The sequence below is a fragment of the Corvus moneduloides genome, chromosome 1 (genome assembly GCF_009650955.1).
Source record: "Corvus moneduloides isolate bCorMon1 chromosome 1, bCorMon1.pri, whole genome shotgun sequence".
In the NCBI taxonomy this organism is placed as follows: domain Eukaryota; kingdom Metazoa; phylum Chordata; class Aves; order Passeriformes; family Corvidae; genus Corvus; species Corvus moneduloides.
Genome location: NC_045476.1, coordinates 94,812,145 through 94,832,500, shown reverse-complemented (window position 1 = coordinate 94,832,500; position 20,356 = coordinate 94,812,145). Strand labels below are relative to the sequence as shown.

Here is a 20,356-nt window from a genome sequence, read left to right as displayed (position 1 = left end):
TCCTTGGTGGCAGCAGAGGGCTCCCTTTGGCAGCTGTGGCAGCGCCACGCTCCGGAAAGCCACACAGGAGATCGGGCTTGTGGCCGCCCTTCTTTTGTAAGGCAGTGTGAAAAGCTACCCGGTACCGCTCTGCATTCTCCCGTTCTCAGATGAAGTGCTTTCCAGAATAACTCGGTGATTTTGTCAGCCAGCAACTCACTGCCGCAGAGTTTTTACTAGGATGCTGAAAGTCATCATCTTTCAGGAAGGAAGGATGATGCAAATAAGGAATAAATTACTGACTGGAGATAAATTTGCAAGTTACTTTAATACAGAAGAGAGCAAACAAAATACTTATCAACTTTGGATTAATGGTGTGCCACTCAACTATCCATATTTTTTAAATACTTGAAATTTAGGTATCCTACTTTTGGGAATTAATCCTGTGACAAGAATTCAAAAGCCTTTACCTTTAAAATACATCAATTAAAATAAAATCAGAGGGGAACGTAGATGAATTCACTGATGCAGTGAATAGCAAACTGGCAAAAGTGAAAACAACAATTTGTATCTCCTGTAAGATGCAAACAAATGGAGTAAAGTTATTTTTTTTCCCTACAGAACTACAGTTGAAAAAGTAGCAAAACTGTGTACTGTAATGAAAGTATTTATACAGAAAATGTCAATGCCAATATGCAGTGGGCAGGGAACAGGAACAGCTTGATTTCCTACATATAATACTGACATCACTTGCTCTGTATCAGCTGCTCATCTCCTGCCAGTTTCCCCCACATTACCTGAAGTCTGCTCTCTCCTGAAATTAAGGAAGTGCCACTTGGCCAGGAAGAGATGGCAAGAGAGATTCCAGCACTTGTAAATCCTCATCTAGAAGCCCATGAGAAGTTGCATTTGGTTCTCCCAGTGTTGGAAACACAGCACAAGGATGGTCTGTCTATGCTGTCAGATCTGGGGGGGACACCAGCTTCACCTGGATGGGCATTTAGTCCCATGAGGTGACAGCCACTCTAAAACCACCTGGGACTACCCAGCATAGCAGCAGTTTTCTCCTTGTTCCTACACCACCCCCTTTGTGCTTGGGTGCTGTAATGTACATGTACTTATGAATGTCTGTGTAGTGTTCATATCCCTATTCCCCCTGTGAAGTGAAATAAACAGGGATAAAAGACATTTTATAGTTTTTGTAAACATTGAATATTTAATTCTGACTTAACACATCAATGCAGCGACTTCTCACCCCTTCCTCAGTTGCTGTATTACAACAATGCTGCCCCATTCTGAGCAAATACAATCCACAGTATCTCTAATAGTGGTACAGGAATCCAACATAAAGTTAAGGAATAAACATATTGGTGCAGGTTGGGTTAATTTGACATCTGACTTCTAAAAAAAAAAGCTGTTTCAAGCAGAAAGTTTGAGGCTAGGAGCCCCAAAAGAAATAATTTCTATCAGAATAAAACTCATTCTAGAAATGACTCACAGATTCCTCTAAAATAGTGAGTGGAAAATGAATTTAAGCCTCTTTTACAAGCAATTTTTTAAACTAGATATTTAAACCAGCCTTTCAAAAACCGTTTTGTTTTGAAGGCTACATGATGTAGAACTGTACAGGATGATTTCAGGTTTCCTCTACAGTGCTAGGACCAGGCAAACACTCTTGAAGACATGCTGAGGTATGAGAGATACAGTTTGAAACTCATGGAGACTGCCAGCAAAATATATAGGTACTATACATTCGAACATGCAAAAAGTAGAATGTCTACCCCTGTCTGTCAAGATCAGATATCTTAAAAGAAAGCTATTAAAAAACCCTGTAACACACACTGTAAAGCAGAAACTGAACACTCATAAATAAATGTGTGCCGACTTAGAAATGGTATTACTATCAACAATCACAATTACATATGTTATCAATTACAATGGACAAAACAGAAAATATGGAACCAGCTATTCAGCCTCAAGATTTAAATAATTTTATAACTATCAAAACTCATGGTAAGTTCTATGGGTTATGCAGCTAATGGCTAATGGTTATGCAACATGATGGCAGGTATGGTGTTACTTAGTCAAAGGTTGGACTTGATTAACTTAGAGGTCTTTTCCAACCTGGATGAGTCTGTGTTTCTATGATTCTACCTCTCCTGTTTGTTCTCCTACAGCTTTTGATGTATAGCCTCTGGCACAGATGAGATATAGGACTACAGAGATCTCACCCTGATCAGATACATCAATTTCTACAGCTTATTGTGGTCAACTGTACTTATTAGTAATTCATTAACTATTTAGTAATTTAAATTTATTGGTTTTGTTTTTATTTATTGTAGATCACAGAGTTTAGTTCTCCTATTTTTGCAAAGACCTTGCCATCCTAGGGATGGAAGAATGTATGACTTAAAAGGCACTCAAGACACAAGCTATCTTGGCATCTAATGGGGATAACCTTCCAGCTGCCAGAGCTCTAAGTGCTTTATCTCGCATTCTATTTTCATTCAATAATTACATTTTTATTAACCGGGTATTGACCTTTTGAAGGCTCAGTACTTTGTGTAGGAACAAACAGACTTTGATACTGAATACCATCAGTCATACATTTACTTTTTCTAAATGCAAAGAATGGTTCCTAAATATGCATCACTAACTAGATTACTCTGCCCCATACTCTAACTCCTGATAGGATCCAGCTACTCAAATCCTAAATAATTAATTGCAAATTCAAAGTGAAGTTGTTTTCCTTTAAAGCATTTTATATAGTCTTTCTTCTTGCAAGGTTTTCATTTTTTTAAAAGTATAATTTCCATTAAATCCTGCTCTTAGTCAGGCTATAAATACCAGAAGAACAGTCTCCCTCCTGGTATTTTGGCACTTCTGTACATTTTCAAAGCCAGAAAAAGTAAGTGGAGAGACATGAAACTGAAAAATAATGAAAATAACAAAGAAAATATGAAGAAAAAGTTACATAATGCACCCTATGAATGCTCAACAAAATCCATGCGCCTTTGGATTCAAGTAGTGTCCCATGTAGTATTTTGTTTGATTACAAACCTGTTTATTCCAAAGCAGCACTGCATGTGGTACTAAAACTTGTCTAAAGCTGGTCTCCATGCCTGGTCCTTTGGCAGAGCTCTTTCCCACATTTAAGCACCTGATGACAGCAGGCTGATTTCTATTTCACTTTTTCAGTATGAAATACCTGACCTAGCATGTTCTGCAGTTAAATTTAATCCACCAGCCCTGAGTTTATTTGTCTCAGATTCAGGTAAACTTGACTCAGTTCCTATCTCCACCTACTTGGGTGGTGCCTTAGACCCATTTCTGCATCATGATTGCAAGAATTTTTTACTCCCTGCAAGCCATTATACAAATAAATCAATAAATCCTTATGAGATGTTTCCATACCTCAAGGGTCTGTATTAGTAGGCTAGCACATGATTTCAAAGCCTGATAGAAGAGCAAGGCATTATCATGTCTGTCTCTTTTTTAAACATCACAAATCAGTTTGATTAAGTTATATCACTCGAATATTAGATTAAATTGTGATTCAATTATTATGTGTTCCAAACCCTCTTCACTAACTCAAATCTAAAGCAGATTTTCAATTTTAATAAAATCTAAGAATAACAGGAGTGTGCACACACACAGAGACACTCAGAGATAAAACACTGTGTGGGAAAACAAGCCTCTCACTCTGTGCCATCCCCATGCAGTGTCTCCAGCAGCATCTGATAAAACCATCACTGTGCTACTCATCATCAAATCCCAGTCACACCCGGCCCTACATTATAGTTCATCATCCAGGGTCAGATGAAGATCTAGATGCAGAAACTGCTGAGTAGTCAAGCAATCTTTAAAGAGCTATTTCCTTTCAAATATATAACCCTGTTTAGCTCAGCATTCACAAGTGCTGCCTTATGTATGTCAGAATTAGTGCAAATATCTTCCATATGCTTATTCATGTTTAATAATAAACTGGAGTATGATTTTTCCTGATGCTGACTCATAGGAATTGTATCATTCTCCTGAGACAGTTCCATCCAGTTCAATGAGATTGACACAGAGATGGCACCTCAGCAAGAGTCTAATTCTGAGCAGACTGGTTTTCTGTTAAGGGATCAATATTTAAATAGACAGCCAGGACAAGAAAGAAAACAGTATTCCTATTTTCTATTATGGAGTTGTGGGGGAGCTCTTTAAATAAATATACTTAAGTAAAAATTGTATCTTATGGATGATACTGCTAGTCTTTATGAAATTTGGATTATCAAGTAGAGTGATTCTTAAAACTTCCTTATCCCAACTTTCCCTTGCACTCATTGTTTGTTATAGCACCCTTTGGGAAGGCTTTTCTAAACTTATAGGAGAACCAGACAATCCTAATTACATTATCTTTATTTCATTGCTAAGTTGAACAGCTCCCTATAATATTATAGAAAACCTTCTTGCAGAAAGCTGCCCTCAAACTTCAAGAACAGAAACAGTGTCTTTTCAACTTAATTTAATGCTTAATTTTTATGCTTTTAAAACATGCTGAACTGACATCTCTAGTGGCTGGGGTCTGTTTTTTACACACAGAATATAAACATAAGAGGAAAAAAGTCAGAAAAATCTTCCCATGGGAACTTGCTTTGAAGCTGTCTCTGAACAATTACCTCGAGGGGGTGACAGAGCATTTCAGTTTCTGTGGCTCATTCAGTCCTGTGGCTTTCTGATGAACAAATACAACTGCAATGTTATTGTCTCAGATATAATGCCACTCTAGGATATCTGGTAGGCAGGTCGCTGAACGACTGTCATAAGGCAGTGACTTCCAGTTGGTTACTGTAACTCTAAATGACAAATTTTATCCTGAAGATCTTCCACAGTGTAAAGGTCTAGCACAGAATCTCTCTCTTCAGATCATCAGTTGTTATGCACTTACCATGTACCTTAGATTTCTGTAATTCACTTCAGCTCCCACTGAACAAATTCCTTCCTACTAGTCATATCTTGATTTATCAGTGACCCTTCCTATCTTCAACCAACAGATACAGACATTTCCATCTGTCTTTTGTGGGATGACTCCCTGCCTTATTCCTCCTCCCATTTTATAGTTCTGATGATTAGCCCAAGCTTTCAAACTCTTCTACATCATTATCCCCTAACCAAGCTCTCTACATACCAGATATGGTCACGCTGCTCAACACCCACAAAAGGTAAAATGCTTCAAATGAACATGTCAAGATGTCTCATTTTCCCATTGCAACTGCTTCCTGAATTTAACATAACCTTTTCCATAAACCTATTTCTGCTTTCCCCTAGCTATAAATGACTTGAATGATTAATTTCTTTTTTTTACTTCACATTTCACTGTCTTTTTTTATGGCAAAAAATCTCTTGCCCATGAGAACCTTCTGCTGGAACCACAGCAAATGTTTATAGTGCAACTGCATATAAATCTTTTGGGTTTCTGATTTTGCTAAAAACATGCATCTCATTTCATGCTCACTAAAATCTTAGCTGAATGCTAAGTGAGCCTGACAAGGTTTCCAGTTGTGTACTGAAAGCAATGAGATGTATGCAACATGATGCACAGGGAAAAAAAATCATTCCTTTCAAGTGAGTTTCTCTTTGATGTCTGTGAATAGATTGAATACCAAGCTCATGGCAAAAGCCAAAAGACGTGTATGGGAGTCTGAAGATTGAAGGTGGTGAATCAAACCTATTAGATAATAGGGTCTTTTTGTTCTACAGGTAATAAATATTATAGTGCCTACTAATCTAAATCATTGAGATATGCCTAAAAATCTACTTTCTTGTATGTTTATGTGTTTCTAACTGGAATGTCTTCTTCTCATTTAACTCACATCATGCATTAGCAAGGGCTGATGTCTCTTCATTTCTTGGAGATGTCATATTATCAGTCCAGCTGAGTGTATTTTAAAGATATACTACTTCATTAATGCATCATCCAGGTATATTGACTACCTATCAGAGTGAAACAGCTCAGTTAGGATGTTCTCCTTCCACACTTCTGCACATGTCAGCTAAAAGGGACACTAAACTACTGAACTTTATGTTTGTTTTGAAACTGTCTTTTAGCCCACTTAAGAGTCTCATCCAGATCTCAAAGAACAAACAAGCACAAGAGCTGAATTCTATCATGATTAATTACAATGGAAATCAGTCCCAGCCTAAACATTTACTGACTGTTTAATCCCTGTTAATGTTTTTACTGAGTATAAAAGACAGTTCAGTTGAAAAATATATAGTATTTTTATTATCATTATTATCCTGTTCTGTTGTTTCTGCAGCAAGTGCTTCCTTGGGAAAAAGGTATCTGGCAAAAATTAGGAATAAGAGGTTTTGGTATATGTGTGTATGCAGACAGTGTTGCTAACAGAGGAAATATTTCAGCATGGGATAAACCATGGAAATAGGGATAATCCATGGAAATAGGCAAACATACAGGAGATTTATTTGCTATGCACAAGCCAACTGCAGCAGTCAGCACGTGCAGAACACCAGAACTGTGTGGGGAAGTGGGTAGGAGCAGGTGATGCCACAAAGAGGTAAGGCACTGTGTATGACAGAAAGTAAGACAGACAATCCAGTGTCAGCTCATTTTCTTTTTTAGAGAGTGGCTCATCTGACCAGAGTGTCCACTTTTCTTCTGCTCTTGCTACATGCAGAAGTTCTTTTCTTAGCCTATTGGGGAAAGTGAATATGCTTTCAGCACAAGCTAGTTTATAGCAAATACCAAATGTCTTTGATCACCCATTATGTTAGAACAACTCCACAAAAAAGGAAATCTGTGTCATTTTTCACTCACTGTTGTTGTCTCCTCTTTGTCCTAACTTCCCAGAAATGCTAAAAAAATGGATGGAAAGGTAGTCAAAAAGCCACATATGGTTAATGATGTTAAACACTAAAATCTTACGTTCTTTCAGTAGTTATCCTTCTCATAGTATTTGTACAAGTTTCTGCACATGAGAAAAAAAACCAACAAATCCAGAAAATTCATCACCTCTTAAACATTGGGTTTACTAAAGCATGAAACCAAACTCCTCAAACTTGGGTCCCGCAGCTCAGCCCCAAGGCCACACTACACCATTGAAAGACCACCTTATAAATGTGCTACCTTTTCTTCCCAGTGGAAGTTAAACTCCTCTATAACCACTTTGCAGCCAAGCAGCAGTAGACATTTTGTTTTCAGGGCTGCGGAAAGATAGCACACAGCACGAGAGAGAAAGATTTTAAAAGGCGAAATATCTCAAACTACTTTTTGCTTTATGAATAAATTCAGCTACAGACACAACTATTAATTTTTATGCCAGTTCACAGTAGGTTACAGCATTTTAAGCAGTCTCCATCTGAGGTCCTGATCTGACTTCTCTAGTTATGCATAGGTACTGTCAGAAAGCACCATAAACCATTCTTGTCTGTCTGCTAAGGACATTTCAAGTTCTGTAGAAGACAGAATCACCCACTGCATACAACATTGTTTAAACTACAGCAAGAGGAACATAAGCCAATCACCATCACACACTCAAGCCACTTCCAATGCATGTCTGCCGACCAAAGGCCTGGATCATACACCAGTATACATAAATATTTGCATGTTTTCTTATTTTGAGCAATTTAATAGCCTTATACTCACACGACTTCCTATTTGCTCGTGACCGCTTCCTCTCTCTAGGCACCGCTCGCTGGCTTGGCACTTGGGTGGCGGACTTGACAATGCGGTCCATGATCTCATCCGCCGCGTCATCCGTTGCGTTTGGTGAATCGTCGTTGCCAGCATTCCACGAACCGATACGGCCTGGAAAAGCCCAGCAAGTGAATTCAGGGAAAAAAAGACAGGAAAAACCTCTTGCGTCACTTTGGTTTTGCAATCGGGTTTTTTGGGAAATTACAGCAGGCAGCTCAGTCATCCCAACCTCAATTCAATCAAAGGAGAAGACTGCCTAATGGAGAATATTTCTAAATAATACCCCAGACTCTTTGCTGCACCAGCAGAGAGCCGAGAGCTCAAAAGCAATTACTACATATATATATAGTATACACACACACACACTCTCTATTCCTTTCAGCCTCGGTGTCTTGCTCTTGACCACACAACTGGCAAATGCCTGCTAGAGGCTGCCTATAAGCCAAGGATGGATAGTGTTGTGTGACCATGTTTCTCTCTGCTCCTATTAAAAAGACACTAGAAGACATGGCACATCTGAGAGATTGATGGAAATCAGAAATACAGGTCCTTTGTACTGAAAGAAAGGAACAAAGAACAATTTCTGAGCATCTGTATAATAACCTAGTGCAAAGGAGACAAGAAAAGGGCACAAGGTCTGGTTTGACATGTCTCATCACAATGAAGAATTCACCTTCTTATTACAGAGCTGTATGTGTCCTGGCATGACTGTGCTCTGTTACGAGTGGAAGAGCTGTCAGCAAGCTGAAAAGCTGAAAGCAATTTTGGTTAAAACCACAAACAAACAAGTGACCCATGTTTCCGAATCCAAGGCTCTGGAGCTCCTTATTCCACAGAGCATTGTGTAACACATCTTTGGGTTCCTCCACTACTAACTACTGTTCTGTGTGCGTTTTGTTTTTAAATAATTTGAAGGCTAGTGTGCAGTGCGAACACTGACAGTGAACTTTGCAGAACAGTGGGTGTGGTACAATTGCAAGCAGCTAAGAAATCACCAACAAGGCCACGCCATGTAACATCCCTGAAGTCCATAAACAATAGCTTTGATTAGGCCTTTACTCTGCTGCCTTGTCTCCTAGCTCTTGTCAGGAGGAGTTGTATTACAACAGTGCTCCTGACAAGCTCCTGTCTGGCTCACCCATCTCCTGCCTCTGCTGTTCTTCTGGGGAACACAAGCTGACTCTCACAATCAGGACAATCTCCTTGTTAGCATTCAGTGGATTACTTCAGCTGTTCGGCTTGTTGCACTGCAGCTTGAATTATTTAATCTTCGTACTTTAGTTAGCTGACTGGCTTCTTACATTGGGGCTGTGAAACCTCTGAATTAGACAGGGTCATGATTTCAAGCCTTAATAAACTACACACACACAGAGAGGTGGATGCTGTGGATGTGCTCTCAGTTGTATCAAAAAGTATCAAGAAAGTATAAGATATCCAGATATGAAGGAGAAGAAATACCAGAGCAGGAAAATGAAGCCTTGAATTTTGGTGCATCACCTTTACTTCAAAACCATCTTCCATGTATTACATGTATGGGAGTGGTGAGGGGAAGACAAAAGCAAGTATCCATTACCTTTGCAGTTTAGCAGGGAGGTGGTTAAAAGAGACATCATCTTTTTCCTACCCATTTTCCTCTCCCCATTCATAAAATGCTGCAAGGTCTTTTCACTTGAATTTGAATTGCTACTTTCTACTTGGTTCTATTGAAAATAAAGGGAAAACCACATCCTGAATTCTCCAGATGGCCCGTTTTGCTTTCATGATGAGAACAAGGATTGGGGTGTTAATGGGCAGTTACCATCATCGTGCAGGGAGAATTGAGAATTTCTGCAGGCTTGGACTCCTGACGCCCCTACTCTGGCTGTATTCAAACTTCAGGTAAATTCTTCTTCATTCCCATGCCCCGAATCACTTCTACCACTGGGATGTTCTCCTTCCCCTTCCACCTTTTCAGCTGTGAGTGCTACCCAAGAGGGACATGACCCACATTTGGGCCCCTGCATGGCTACCACAGCACAAGAAATGTGGCCCAGAGGGAACCTTGGCGCTTACCTCGGCTGGCCCGGCTCCGAGTGCGCACGCCAAGTGCCATGGTGCTTTCCCCGCCCACGGAGGAGGTCTTCAGCACAGCCTTCATGTTCTCGTGCTCGGCAGCATCCTCAGCATACTGCAGGCCCTGTGGCTGGCTCTGGCAGGGCGGAGAGCTGCTGGAGAACTTGCCAGACTGCAGGAGGAAAAGGATTTGTTGTTTCAACTGAGAACAGCATGGACAATAGGCCAGAGTCTCGACTGCAAATCGCAAGGAAAAAAGTGTCCTCCCAGGCTTGGTTTGGAGTGCAGCTCTTTCCAAAAGAGCCCAGCAACAGTTGCTCCTCTCCCAGAGTATTCACCCTGACCAGAAATAAACCTGAACCAGGGTGACAGAAGTCAGAGGAAAAACAGATGCATTAGCTCGAGCTTTGTAATTTTGACCTTATGTCTGAGAGTAAAAGGTACAAAGCAAAGACTTGCTTTGAAACCTTCGATCCAGACTGGGCCTGATCTGGGGTCAGGCATAATGCTGAGAAGAACAGCATGAGACCCAACAGAAGAAAGAAATTGCTTTTTTTTTCTCTCTACAATCAACTTTCAGTAGCAAGGCAAAATGGGGAGAGTGGTCTAGGAAGAGACACCTTTCCCTCTTGCCTCTCTGCCTTGCTGCACAGAAAGCTCCCAAACTGCTCTAAAACACAATTCTCTACAAGTAACAACACATTACCACTAACACTTAAAAAATCCCTGGTCCCAAAACATGCAGCCCAATTATTTCATGGCCAAAACACAAAAATTGCAGTCAGAAGCTAGAAGAACAAACAAAACCTTACAAGAGATTGAGGAATCTGCCCTCTGGTTCCCTGTCACCACGACTGCATGAACAACAGCAGCTACACTAGCTGGGCACACACAGTGTGGTGCTGCAGCAGCCCCACCAATTACCAAAACAACCATCTAGGAGCGGGTGGGAGCAACAGAAATGGGTACTTTCTGAGGAGAAGGTCTTGCATTGCTGGGCTGCTCTCCCTTCCCAGACTCTGCTTGCAAAGGGCTTGGGTGCTGGTGTTCGCCACTACGCTCTTATCTACAGAAAGGTCAAAGCACATTGAAAATACAGCCCTGGCTGCAGGAAATACCAACCCTGTTGACAGCAAACAGGCATCAACAGATAATAATAAACCTCGGTACTCTCAGTCATATCAGCCCAGCATCAGACACCGAAATATGTTATGTTTTTCCTTTTAATCTTTCTTACTCTGACTAATTCAGCACAGATGAAAGGACAAGTGCTGCATTCTCTTCTTCCTTTGCATAATAAACAACATTAATTTTTCACTTGGTGATATCAAGCCAGTCAGTCAAAGGGATGCAAACCTGCAAAGCCCTTCTGTCAGAGAATGGTAAATTGAAAGAAAAGACTGGGCCCTACTTTCAGAGCTTTGACCAAGTCCCCATGTCAAGACTGAAAATTGAAAATGTTTAATCTGGAAACCAATGATAAGATGATTCTATTTTAACATAGTGACTTTTTGGGGTAAGATAGCAAGTTAACTGAGTAGCAAAACAATAATCCATACAAGGCACTGAGCTAAATATACCAGTACGAGACCTATTTTTGACGGTGAGAAGTTTGTTTTCTTGTTAAAATATTAGCTCGCAACATTTTGATGTGAAAAGTACGCAAGTGCTAGAGTTTCACATGTGAAATTAAGAGATAGAAAAATATTAGAGAAAAACTCCTATGAAAATGCATGCCGTTTTTGCATTAAGACTACTCTCTTATACAAAGTGGGTTGTTCAGCTAATCAATACAACCTCAAAAAAATCCCAAAGGATAAAGCCTTCACATAACTGTTAGTTCCTATTCACATAGGTTAGTTACATGTTGGCATAAACAGGCAAATTCATGTAATTTTCTTTCTGTGCCCCAAGCTCTACAGCACAAACCATCACTAGGGGCGAAGCTCTAGAGCCGAAGGTTTTATTTAATTTCCTTAATTTTCACATGTTGCCATAAACTGCTGCCCAAACCCCAGCCTGTTGAGCAAATGACCACCACTATGAAACAGTGAGCATTAAACCACATTGTTTATGTTCAGCAAATTGAAGAAAGCTCTAATGCTGAACAAAAAATGCATTGCAAAAAAGATGCTCCTTAAGTCAATAAACCATTTTATTATGAATATAGCTAGAACACCACCTTCAGGAGCACTTTATGATAGATACATGAACTACTCCATGGCTCACCTCTATGATGACTGAAGTGTCTCATTCTCAATTTATACAGCAAGGCAAACAATTATGATTTGCTTAACATCCCTATATCCTGATGCTTTTGAACACTTTATAAAATAATACCATTACTTAATGAGTATGAAATTATCCTGGTAATCCATAGCCCAAGGTAACTTATGATCCCCATAACATTTAGATCACTGATGTTTTGGGTAATGGGGATAATTTGCAGTACATTACAGACAGAAAGGAAAAGAAATGAGGAAACTTAAAATTATTAAGGCCTCGGATAGGGACATCCTTATTCAAGAGGACAGGTATGCATATGGTTAAAGCTGACTGTAAAAATGCATTCTTATGATTGAGACAAAAAGGTATGAGAAAAATGTTTGGTTCATCGTTTCAGTTGAGCAGATGGAGTTGAGCAGTCCATACTATCTGAGTTAGAAATTAGATGCCACAGCACACAGGAGACACAGGATGACATGCTTTTTCAGAGAACCATACCTCAACATCCTCTTCTTCATCCGTCTGCCACTGGAAACAAAGGACAAGGTGGAGAAGGACAAACAGCAAGATTTAGGAAAGACAGCACCATCAAACCATGACAGAGTAAGAGGTAACCATGGTACTGTTTATGCAATAGGAAGATGTAAAAATAGAAGACATATAAGGAATTCATTCCTTAGACAATCAGCTTGCTCTTTTAGTTTTGTTTTGTTTTTTTTAGCTGACAGTACGTAGAGCAGACTGTCACTGTCAGTAGTGTATATAGAAATTTTCTTATTTTTCTTAGGGAAATGATGAACTGAAACTACCCCTAACCCATCCTGTTTCTCTCCCTTGAGTCATGCAGTTGTTTGCCCACTTTTCACCCCATGGAAACTGACAACACTAGGAAGGACTCCCTCTCCTTTTTCCAGGTCTGGGCAGCACAGGGAGGTCCTGGCTGTTGTTTCTCTCAGTGCAGAGGTCAACTTCTTGGCAATTCCTTTTCTCTACACTTAAGTGTTTGTTTTAATTCCTTTTTTGAACTGGGGCTTTTCAACTTCCAATTCAACAGAGCACTCAAATAAAACGCTGGGTAGTCTTTCAAGAAATGCTTAAAGTTCTTCAGTATTTGCCTGATACCTGATCCTGGAAATCAGAGAGATGCAATTATCCACTGTCATTCAGGGCTTTCACCCTCTGTGACAGGCATGTAAAAGTATCTTGACAGTTGTATTACATTAAATGCACAGACATACAAAAATATTGTGGAATATGGAGTATTCTTCAGTTTGGGGATTTACAGGGAATTAGCAAACTATTTAGATCTGTGTTCCCAAATGCCTGGGGAATTCTTCATTGGGTTAGAAGATGCCCCACATGGAAGTTTCCCAAAGTCAAACATGGCTTCTCAAGTATCTGGGCTCCTTTTTTCCATAATTTTCAGTTTGATTGTTTATAAAGTGCAAACATAGGCCAGAAATTCTATGCATTTTTTTTATTTGTGGGTTTTGTTTTGTTTTTTTAGAAGAAGCATTCCACCAATACTATTCCCCTCCCTAGTGTTACAAATACATATTTTTGACCTTATCTCCACCTCAGCTCTGATTTCTGTCTGGGATTGATACATTCTGTTCCAGAAACATCCATCATTAAAAATCAAAGTCTGATTTACTTTGGCCCTCAGCTTAGTTTCAGCGCAATTTCCATAAGAAGATTAGCTGTGACTGCTGAGCAGCACATTAACATTACTTTTTAAGGGTATGTTTTATTCAAAGAGTGAGATGCTTATTTTAATTTGGACACAGTGGTACTGACAGAAACACAGGCAGTGTGTTTTGCAGAGGGACTGTGGCAGGTATGTTCCCTTTGCATTAATATTGTTTGTCTTTTTTCTGTCCCCTGGGGGCAGGGAGTCACTCTATAGTGCAATTTTTCTGAAAAGGACCCCTCACTTTTTGTTGTGAGTAGGAAACAGAAACAAGAACAGGAAGTATGAACATTCTTGTATTCTAATTCCATCTATCTATCTATCTAATCTAATACATCATTCTGTACATCCAGCTAGTAAATAAAGGGCAGCAGGAGAGCAAATTAAGCTAAACAATACCAAAAGGCAGTCAGGGCAAGGTCAAATATCAGAGAACACAGATTATAATAATTATAATAAATAATTATGTGCTCCAAACAAATGTCTATTATATTATTACCTTACATCAAGCTAGATTTTTACAGGGTGAAGTCCCAGCTGCTGGCCTTCCTGCCCATTTAATCTAGCTAGAAGTGATCTGCTGTGGACTCACTTTAAGGGCAATGTACACTTCTCTGCTTGACTTTGCTCATCTCCAGTGCCTGGGCATTACCATTTCTCTACTTCCTGCTCCACATGGAGAACACTCACTTGTAGAACCACTGTCCTACACCCAAAGCTACTCCAGTGCACAGGAGGAATAGTTCACCACCCCCTTCATATTTCCATGTCTGAAAAGCCATTTGCCTCCAGCAAATACTGACAACAGGAGTAAAAGCAGCAAAATAAATAAATAAATCAACCTTATGTTTCACAAGAGAATCTGCTCTCACCCTGGTGTGTACATTCTGCCTTGTATTTCCTTCTTTATTTCATCATTATAAAACCACTGAGACATGGCCATAAAGTAGGAGTTTTTAAACATGTAATATTACCAAAAAGCAGTGAAAGAATATTGCCGTACTGAATACCACTTTCAGACACAAGATGTCAATTTTAAGGAAAAAAGGCCACTTGATTCTTCTGTCATTCTATATTGGATATTGCAGGACAGTTTGAGATTTCCTTCCTTCCCTTCCTCCTGCCCTCACATTTTTCCTTTAGACTAGCATTTCTGTGCAGTGGATTTGCTGTTTCAAAATATTATGTCTATTACATAGCAATTCTGGAATTGAAACTCTTAAGTATCATGAAAAGCAGAGCTTCATAAATCTGTGAGACAGATGATTATATTACCTACTATTATTAAAAATCATTTAAAAGCTGACTTGTATCTATAACTGCATTTCTTCCCTGTTTTGCTTGCTTGTTATTTTTAGAGTGCCTGAAATGAGTGCTATCATTAGCTAAAGCCAGATACAGGGTTACAGAGACTAGGCAATTTTCCCTGTGAAACTGTGGCATCTCACTGTTCTTTTTTTTCCTTACCCTCTCCTCCAGACAACATTCACCAAGATTTAAACTGACAGTGCCCTGTCCACTTCAGCTATTAAAGAACATATAAACACAAAGATAGCTGTGGTAAAAGGCTAAAAGAAAGACTGGAAATATTCCCCACTGTGCTCCTCAGCCCTACTCCATGTGAGTAGTTGTTGAATCTGATGCAAGTTCTCCATGCAAAGAGCCAGCAGACTCTCCATGCAACGAGCCAGCACCTCTCTGCCTTCCAAGTCTGCAGGGGGGACAAGGTTTAAGAGACACAGGCCTTGTCCTTAAGAACAGGGTTGGTTCTGGCTTATTCCTTTCCCACTTTTGCTAAAATCCCTCTTTATCTGCCTAAAAGCAGTATACTGTGATGGGATAAAAATGAGATCCGGAGGAAACTTTCAAAAAGATAGGGAGGTAAATTTCAAATAACTACACAATACTTCTAGGTCACCAAAACCAGAGAGTAAAATTCCATATGACTACTGCATATTATAACCACTTTCTACATAAAAATTTCTTTCCAATGTCAAGATCCCAACTTTCTTCTATCAGTATTTTCTAACTAGTGAATCACTGTCAGTGCATTACTGATCTATCTCCCCTTTCCAAGCCTTCAAATATAAAACAGTAAGAAAATCAAGACCAGATACAGCCAAAACAAAACTACAATAAAATTCCACGTTTTCATCATTCTTCACACATAAATATCTTCCATCCTGCTGATTTGGAAACTTGTTTTGAGGAAGATATAACTTTGAAGTTGTCAGAGGAAGCCGTGACAAATAGTCTGATGCAACTTCAATTCTGTTTTACCATATACTGCAGTTCAAATAGAAGGTAAATGAGGGCATATTACTGGGCTATGGTTAAAGAGATTTAGCAAGTTCTGAAATAACTATGTGGCCACATTAATAACTCCCTTAAAGAACATTCCTGTAAGGGCAAATTTAAAGACTGTTGGTTTTTACTCCTGCAGGCTTTTTGGTTTCAAGCTAATAGGACTGTTCTATAATTACAAATTAGTGATAGGCAAAATATGCTCCCTTTCTTAAGACCTGCAAGATATTTTTTTGTGTAACACTAGCTGTCAGATGGCATTTAATTCTTGCCAAATCTCAACACCATCTTGAGCTTAACAAGAGATCTTCTTCCAATAATACTTTTGTTCTGGGAAAGGCCTTGATGCCTCCTTTCCTCCATTTTCAGGAAATGGCCATTGTCCCTGTCCCTTGCTGATTCACTGTCAAGCCTAAAGCCTTTTTCTGGTTTGAAAGGGTCCCATTTTTCTGCTTCCTGAACCCAGCTGCCAGTGACCAGAACTCTTTTCCCTCTTGTATTTTCTGCAGGAACAGGATATAGAGAAGCTTTCTGTCCTGCCATAGCAGTTATTCTGGACAGATAATACAGTAACAGTACATTATATGGTAGGAACACAGTAGGAAAACAGTAACTCCTTTACATCTCAGTCTTGCTTAAACTAGTAAAAAGCGTCAAAGCTATGTGAGGGAATGAAAATTTTAATTTATGAAACTCTTTGGTTAACGCTGTCTTTTAGCTCCTTTAGAATACATCAGGAAAACCAAGAAGCAATTGCAGAAAGTGGTAAAACTTCTCCAGTGGTAGTTTTGAAAATTTGTATGACTGCATTATACCCTTTGTATAAAATCAGAGTCTCTTCCTGAACCTGAGACTAGACCAAAAGAAAAAATCCTTTGATAATAATACAGGTTTAACATTTTCTCTAGAAGGGGCAGGTTTCCAAATGTAAAGAGGATATTGCCAAGAAAGATCTACAAATGACCACGAGTCAATGACTTAAATACAATCTCAATTCATGTCAGTCTCAATACTTATATATATATATATATATGCTTCTATTGATCCATGTTGCCTGAGCCATAAAACTGTAATCAGCTTAGGGCTTTTCATGCCAAAGGCAGGGGTAGCTTCATATGCAATGAAACACTTGCACCTAATCGAGACTCCAGATTTGGATTTTGAGACAGCTGGAAACTTTTGTTAAGTACTGGCACTTCTTAAAACTTTATTTGGATTGAGTCAAACTACATCAACTTAAAAAAAAAGATAGAAAAAAATCAAGGGGATTTTAAAACTTACTATGCTGAGAAAACTAATCTTATTTAATTTATTCTATGAGTATGCAGTCTTACAGTCAAAAAGTTTGCAGAGTAACATCTACTGTGGACATAAATTTGTCCATCCTTTCAGAATCCCAAAGCAGTCTGTTGCCATAAAATAGGCTGGTCTGTGCTTTAAAGTTAAGAAGAAAATTGCTGTGCATGCACATGCAATATATTTATGTCTGTAATATATACACAGACATAAAAACAGATAAAGTATCAAGGCTCAAGACTACATTAGAATATTCAAAGATGGAGGAAAAAATCCATTAAAATTTGGTTGCAATCACTTAAATGGCTACAATGATTCATCATCTAAATTATGTTCTCAATTAGGAGTCTAATTTCTAGGTTTTTTTCTTTTTCATATTCTTGGCTGATCAAATACCCATGGCTCCTGATGTCTTCTAGATATTCTGGACACTGTCTGTGCAACACACAGAGAAACTATTTTTGGATGATTAATTTCCGTTTGTTCTCATCCTACACATTTGTATGAAGCAGAAAATATACACAATCAAGGACTTGCAAGCTTTGTCTTCTAATAGAAGAGAGTTTGTTTCTTACAGTAGAAGGACCTCTAAGAATAAAACCAGAGTAACAACACTTCATATACCACATTCAAAGAAAGAAAGTTTTAAAAATCCATGCTATGGGAGATACAATTTGCCACTTACATCTGTTATCATTTTCCCTCTGGTCTTGTTTCTTTCCCTGTGGTTAGCTCGTTTCTGTTTTTGCTGCAAAACTCGTTCCCTGGTGGTGCGGTATTCCAGAGCAAATTCACTAATTATTTTGCAGAACTTATTGATGTTGACTTCACGTATTGCGTAGGGAGGATGGCCCATAAATAACAAAAATGAGTGAAACCTGGAAAACAATGAGTTTATAAATGTAAAGGGAAAAAAATCTTTATTGATGGTCTCTGGGAAAAAAACCAACAACCCTATATTTCACTGAATCCATTTATTACTCTTATTATTACTATATATTAGCGCCCATCATTTCCTTTGTGCTACAGAATTTTCATGGATGCTTTGCATAACATTGGTATGTTTTATAATTAAAACCATGAAAGTCTAGCCTATGATAACTTCATCCCAGTCTACTTTCCCAGGCTGATGTAGGAGATAAGATGTTTATGGAACTCCATCACTTTATATGAGTAATTTGGCACATGAATGACCAATTTCATTTCAGTTATAGAAAAAATATTTATTAAGTTTCAATTCTATTTATTTATATTAAGCAACTTCAAAGAGGCTGTTAGGATGTTGGGCAAAGTCTAGACAAGAAGAATGCAGATTTACAGGCTAGCAAAAACAAGAAGGAAAGAATTTCTGGTTCACAAAACTGACCATAAAATTATATTATCTACCAAGTACGTTAGTTTGGGACACTCAATTCAGAGTTTTACTGCTTCTGTGGCATTCAGAGCTTTTGCACTATTTGCAATTTTTACTGTTGCTTCTATACTGCATGATTTACAGCAGCACACTGAATGTGTAAAAATGTATGGGAATTCCTTTTAACTGCATCTCCATCCCTGAGGACAAACAGTCTTCCCAATCCTAGAAAGACGCAAGTATATCAAAACATTTTTAAGAACTATAGTAGCAGTTGCAAGATATCAGAGGAGAAAGTTGATATTTTTCTTACTTGTACAATGCATATGATAAACACAACAGGAAACTAATGAATTCACTTCCCTTCCACTGCAGTTGGGATTTCTGCTTACTTATGGCACAAACCCTAAGTCATTACAAAAACAAAAGAAGAGCTGAATCAACTCCTCAAGTGTATACCCACAAATTTGGGATCATTTGAAATCCAGTTCTTAATTTTGACCACAGCAATTTGGAAATTATCCAGAAGCTGGAAAATCTCTCACAATCTCATTAAACACAACTGCAAATCCTAAGGAGAGGAATCTTAATTTCTGCCTTCAGCTGTATAAGCATAAAACACATAGTTGTAGATCTTGCAAATAGGAGTGGTGCTGCCTACATAAGAACTCATTGTACAAGACTGGTTTCAGCTTCTGCCTATGACAAATCTGTCAATAAAACTTCATCTTTTTGCTACAGTCTGTTCTTGTTTATCAGACAGTAAGCCAAGCCCCCTTAAAAAAAATCCAGGGACAAATAGAAAATCTCTCAACTTAACTATAAAGCTGCTAGCTTTTGGGTACTAGGAGGCAAAAGACCCAGTTATTGCACCTTGGGAATAAATGATAGCCTGGATGATTGCGTTTTCTAGTCAAAAATACAGACATTTCTGGATTGGGGACCTTTCTTCAATGGAGACTATAACAAAGTATGCACCACATACAACCTGGCAACATTCCTTGCAGGAATGGGCATTAAATGCTTATAAAACACATATTTATGATGTCATAACTTATAATTTTATCAAGTAATTTACTATCAAGGTATTGCTGTCGCCAACATAATTCTGTACCTGTTAATTATTCTTCTATGAACAATCTTTAGGATTATGATTCTTTCTGCACAATCTTTAAGAAACTCAGACATTTTTTGCTTTAGACTTGGCTTCATTTCATGCTTTGCTATAGCCTTAAGGTGATCCCATGATGCTTTGCACCGTCTTTCCATCTGACACAAGTTTTCCTGGAGCTGTTCGAAGTCAACCTGAAAAAAGAGAAAGGAAAAGAAAAGGTAACACTTGAAGTGAAAACACTGCAGTTGTGTACTTGGATATCCGAATAATGCAATCCCTGTGTATGAAAGGGTCAAGGTAGTGGCAGCACAACACCAATTCACATTATTAGTTATTAGTAAAACAATAGAAATATCTTTCTCTATCACACCACATCTAGGTATGTAATGTTAGTAAAGAAAACCGAAAACAAAGAAATACCCATATACATACATTTGGTTTTATTCTTGGAGGCCTAACAACTAAAGAAGGGACAATAAAATATTGTTATGTGTTTTTTCCCTTGCTAATAACTTCAAGTCTGCACCAAGCAACTGCATGACTCAGTTCTTTCTGAGGTAATACAAAACTTTCTCTTTTTCTTAATCCTTTTCTCTACTACTCAAAGCTTTTTATACCCTGTTTACTGCTCACTGTTGT

The 20,356-nt window shown here is 38.6% G+C and overlaps 1 protein-coding gene across 14 annotated transcripts in view; it reads right to left on the bottom strand.

Annotated features, from left to right (window-relative positions):
• The window catches only part of FHOD3 (formin homology 2 domain containing 3), a 377,817-nt gene that overhangs the window by 12,191 nt on the left and 345,270 nt on the right, over window positions 1–20,356 (bottom strand). For 7 of the 14 annotated variants that reach the window (XM_032118819.1, XM_032118873.1, XM_032118839.1 and 4 more), the window contains 7 exons: window positions 19,718–19,908; window positions 17,935–18,127; window positions 12,458–12,487; window positions 9,734–9,905; window positions 7,631–7,792; window positions 7,112–7,188; window positions 6,803–6,840 (listed from right to left, as the gene is read on the bottom strand). In XM_032118819.1, coding sequence (XP_031974710.1) covers window positions 6,803–6,840; window positions 7,112–7,188; window positions 7,631–7,792; window positions 9,734–9,905; window positions 12,458–12,487; window positions 17,935–18,127; window positions 19,718–19,908 — 863 coding nt within the window. The remainder of the gene's footprint in view (window positions 1–6,802; window positions 6,841–7,111; window positions 7,189–7,630; window positions 7,793–9,733; window positions 9,906–12,457; window positions 12,488–17,934; window positions 18,128–19,717; window positions 19,909–20,356) is intronic. The other 7 variants (XM_032118847.1, XM_032118899.1, XM_032118909.1 and 4 more) reach the window with 4 other exon arrangements.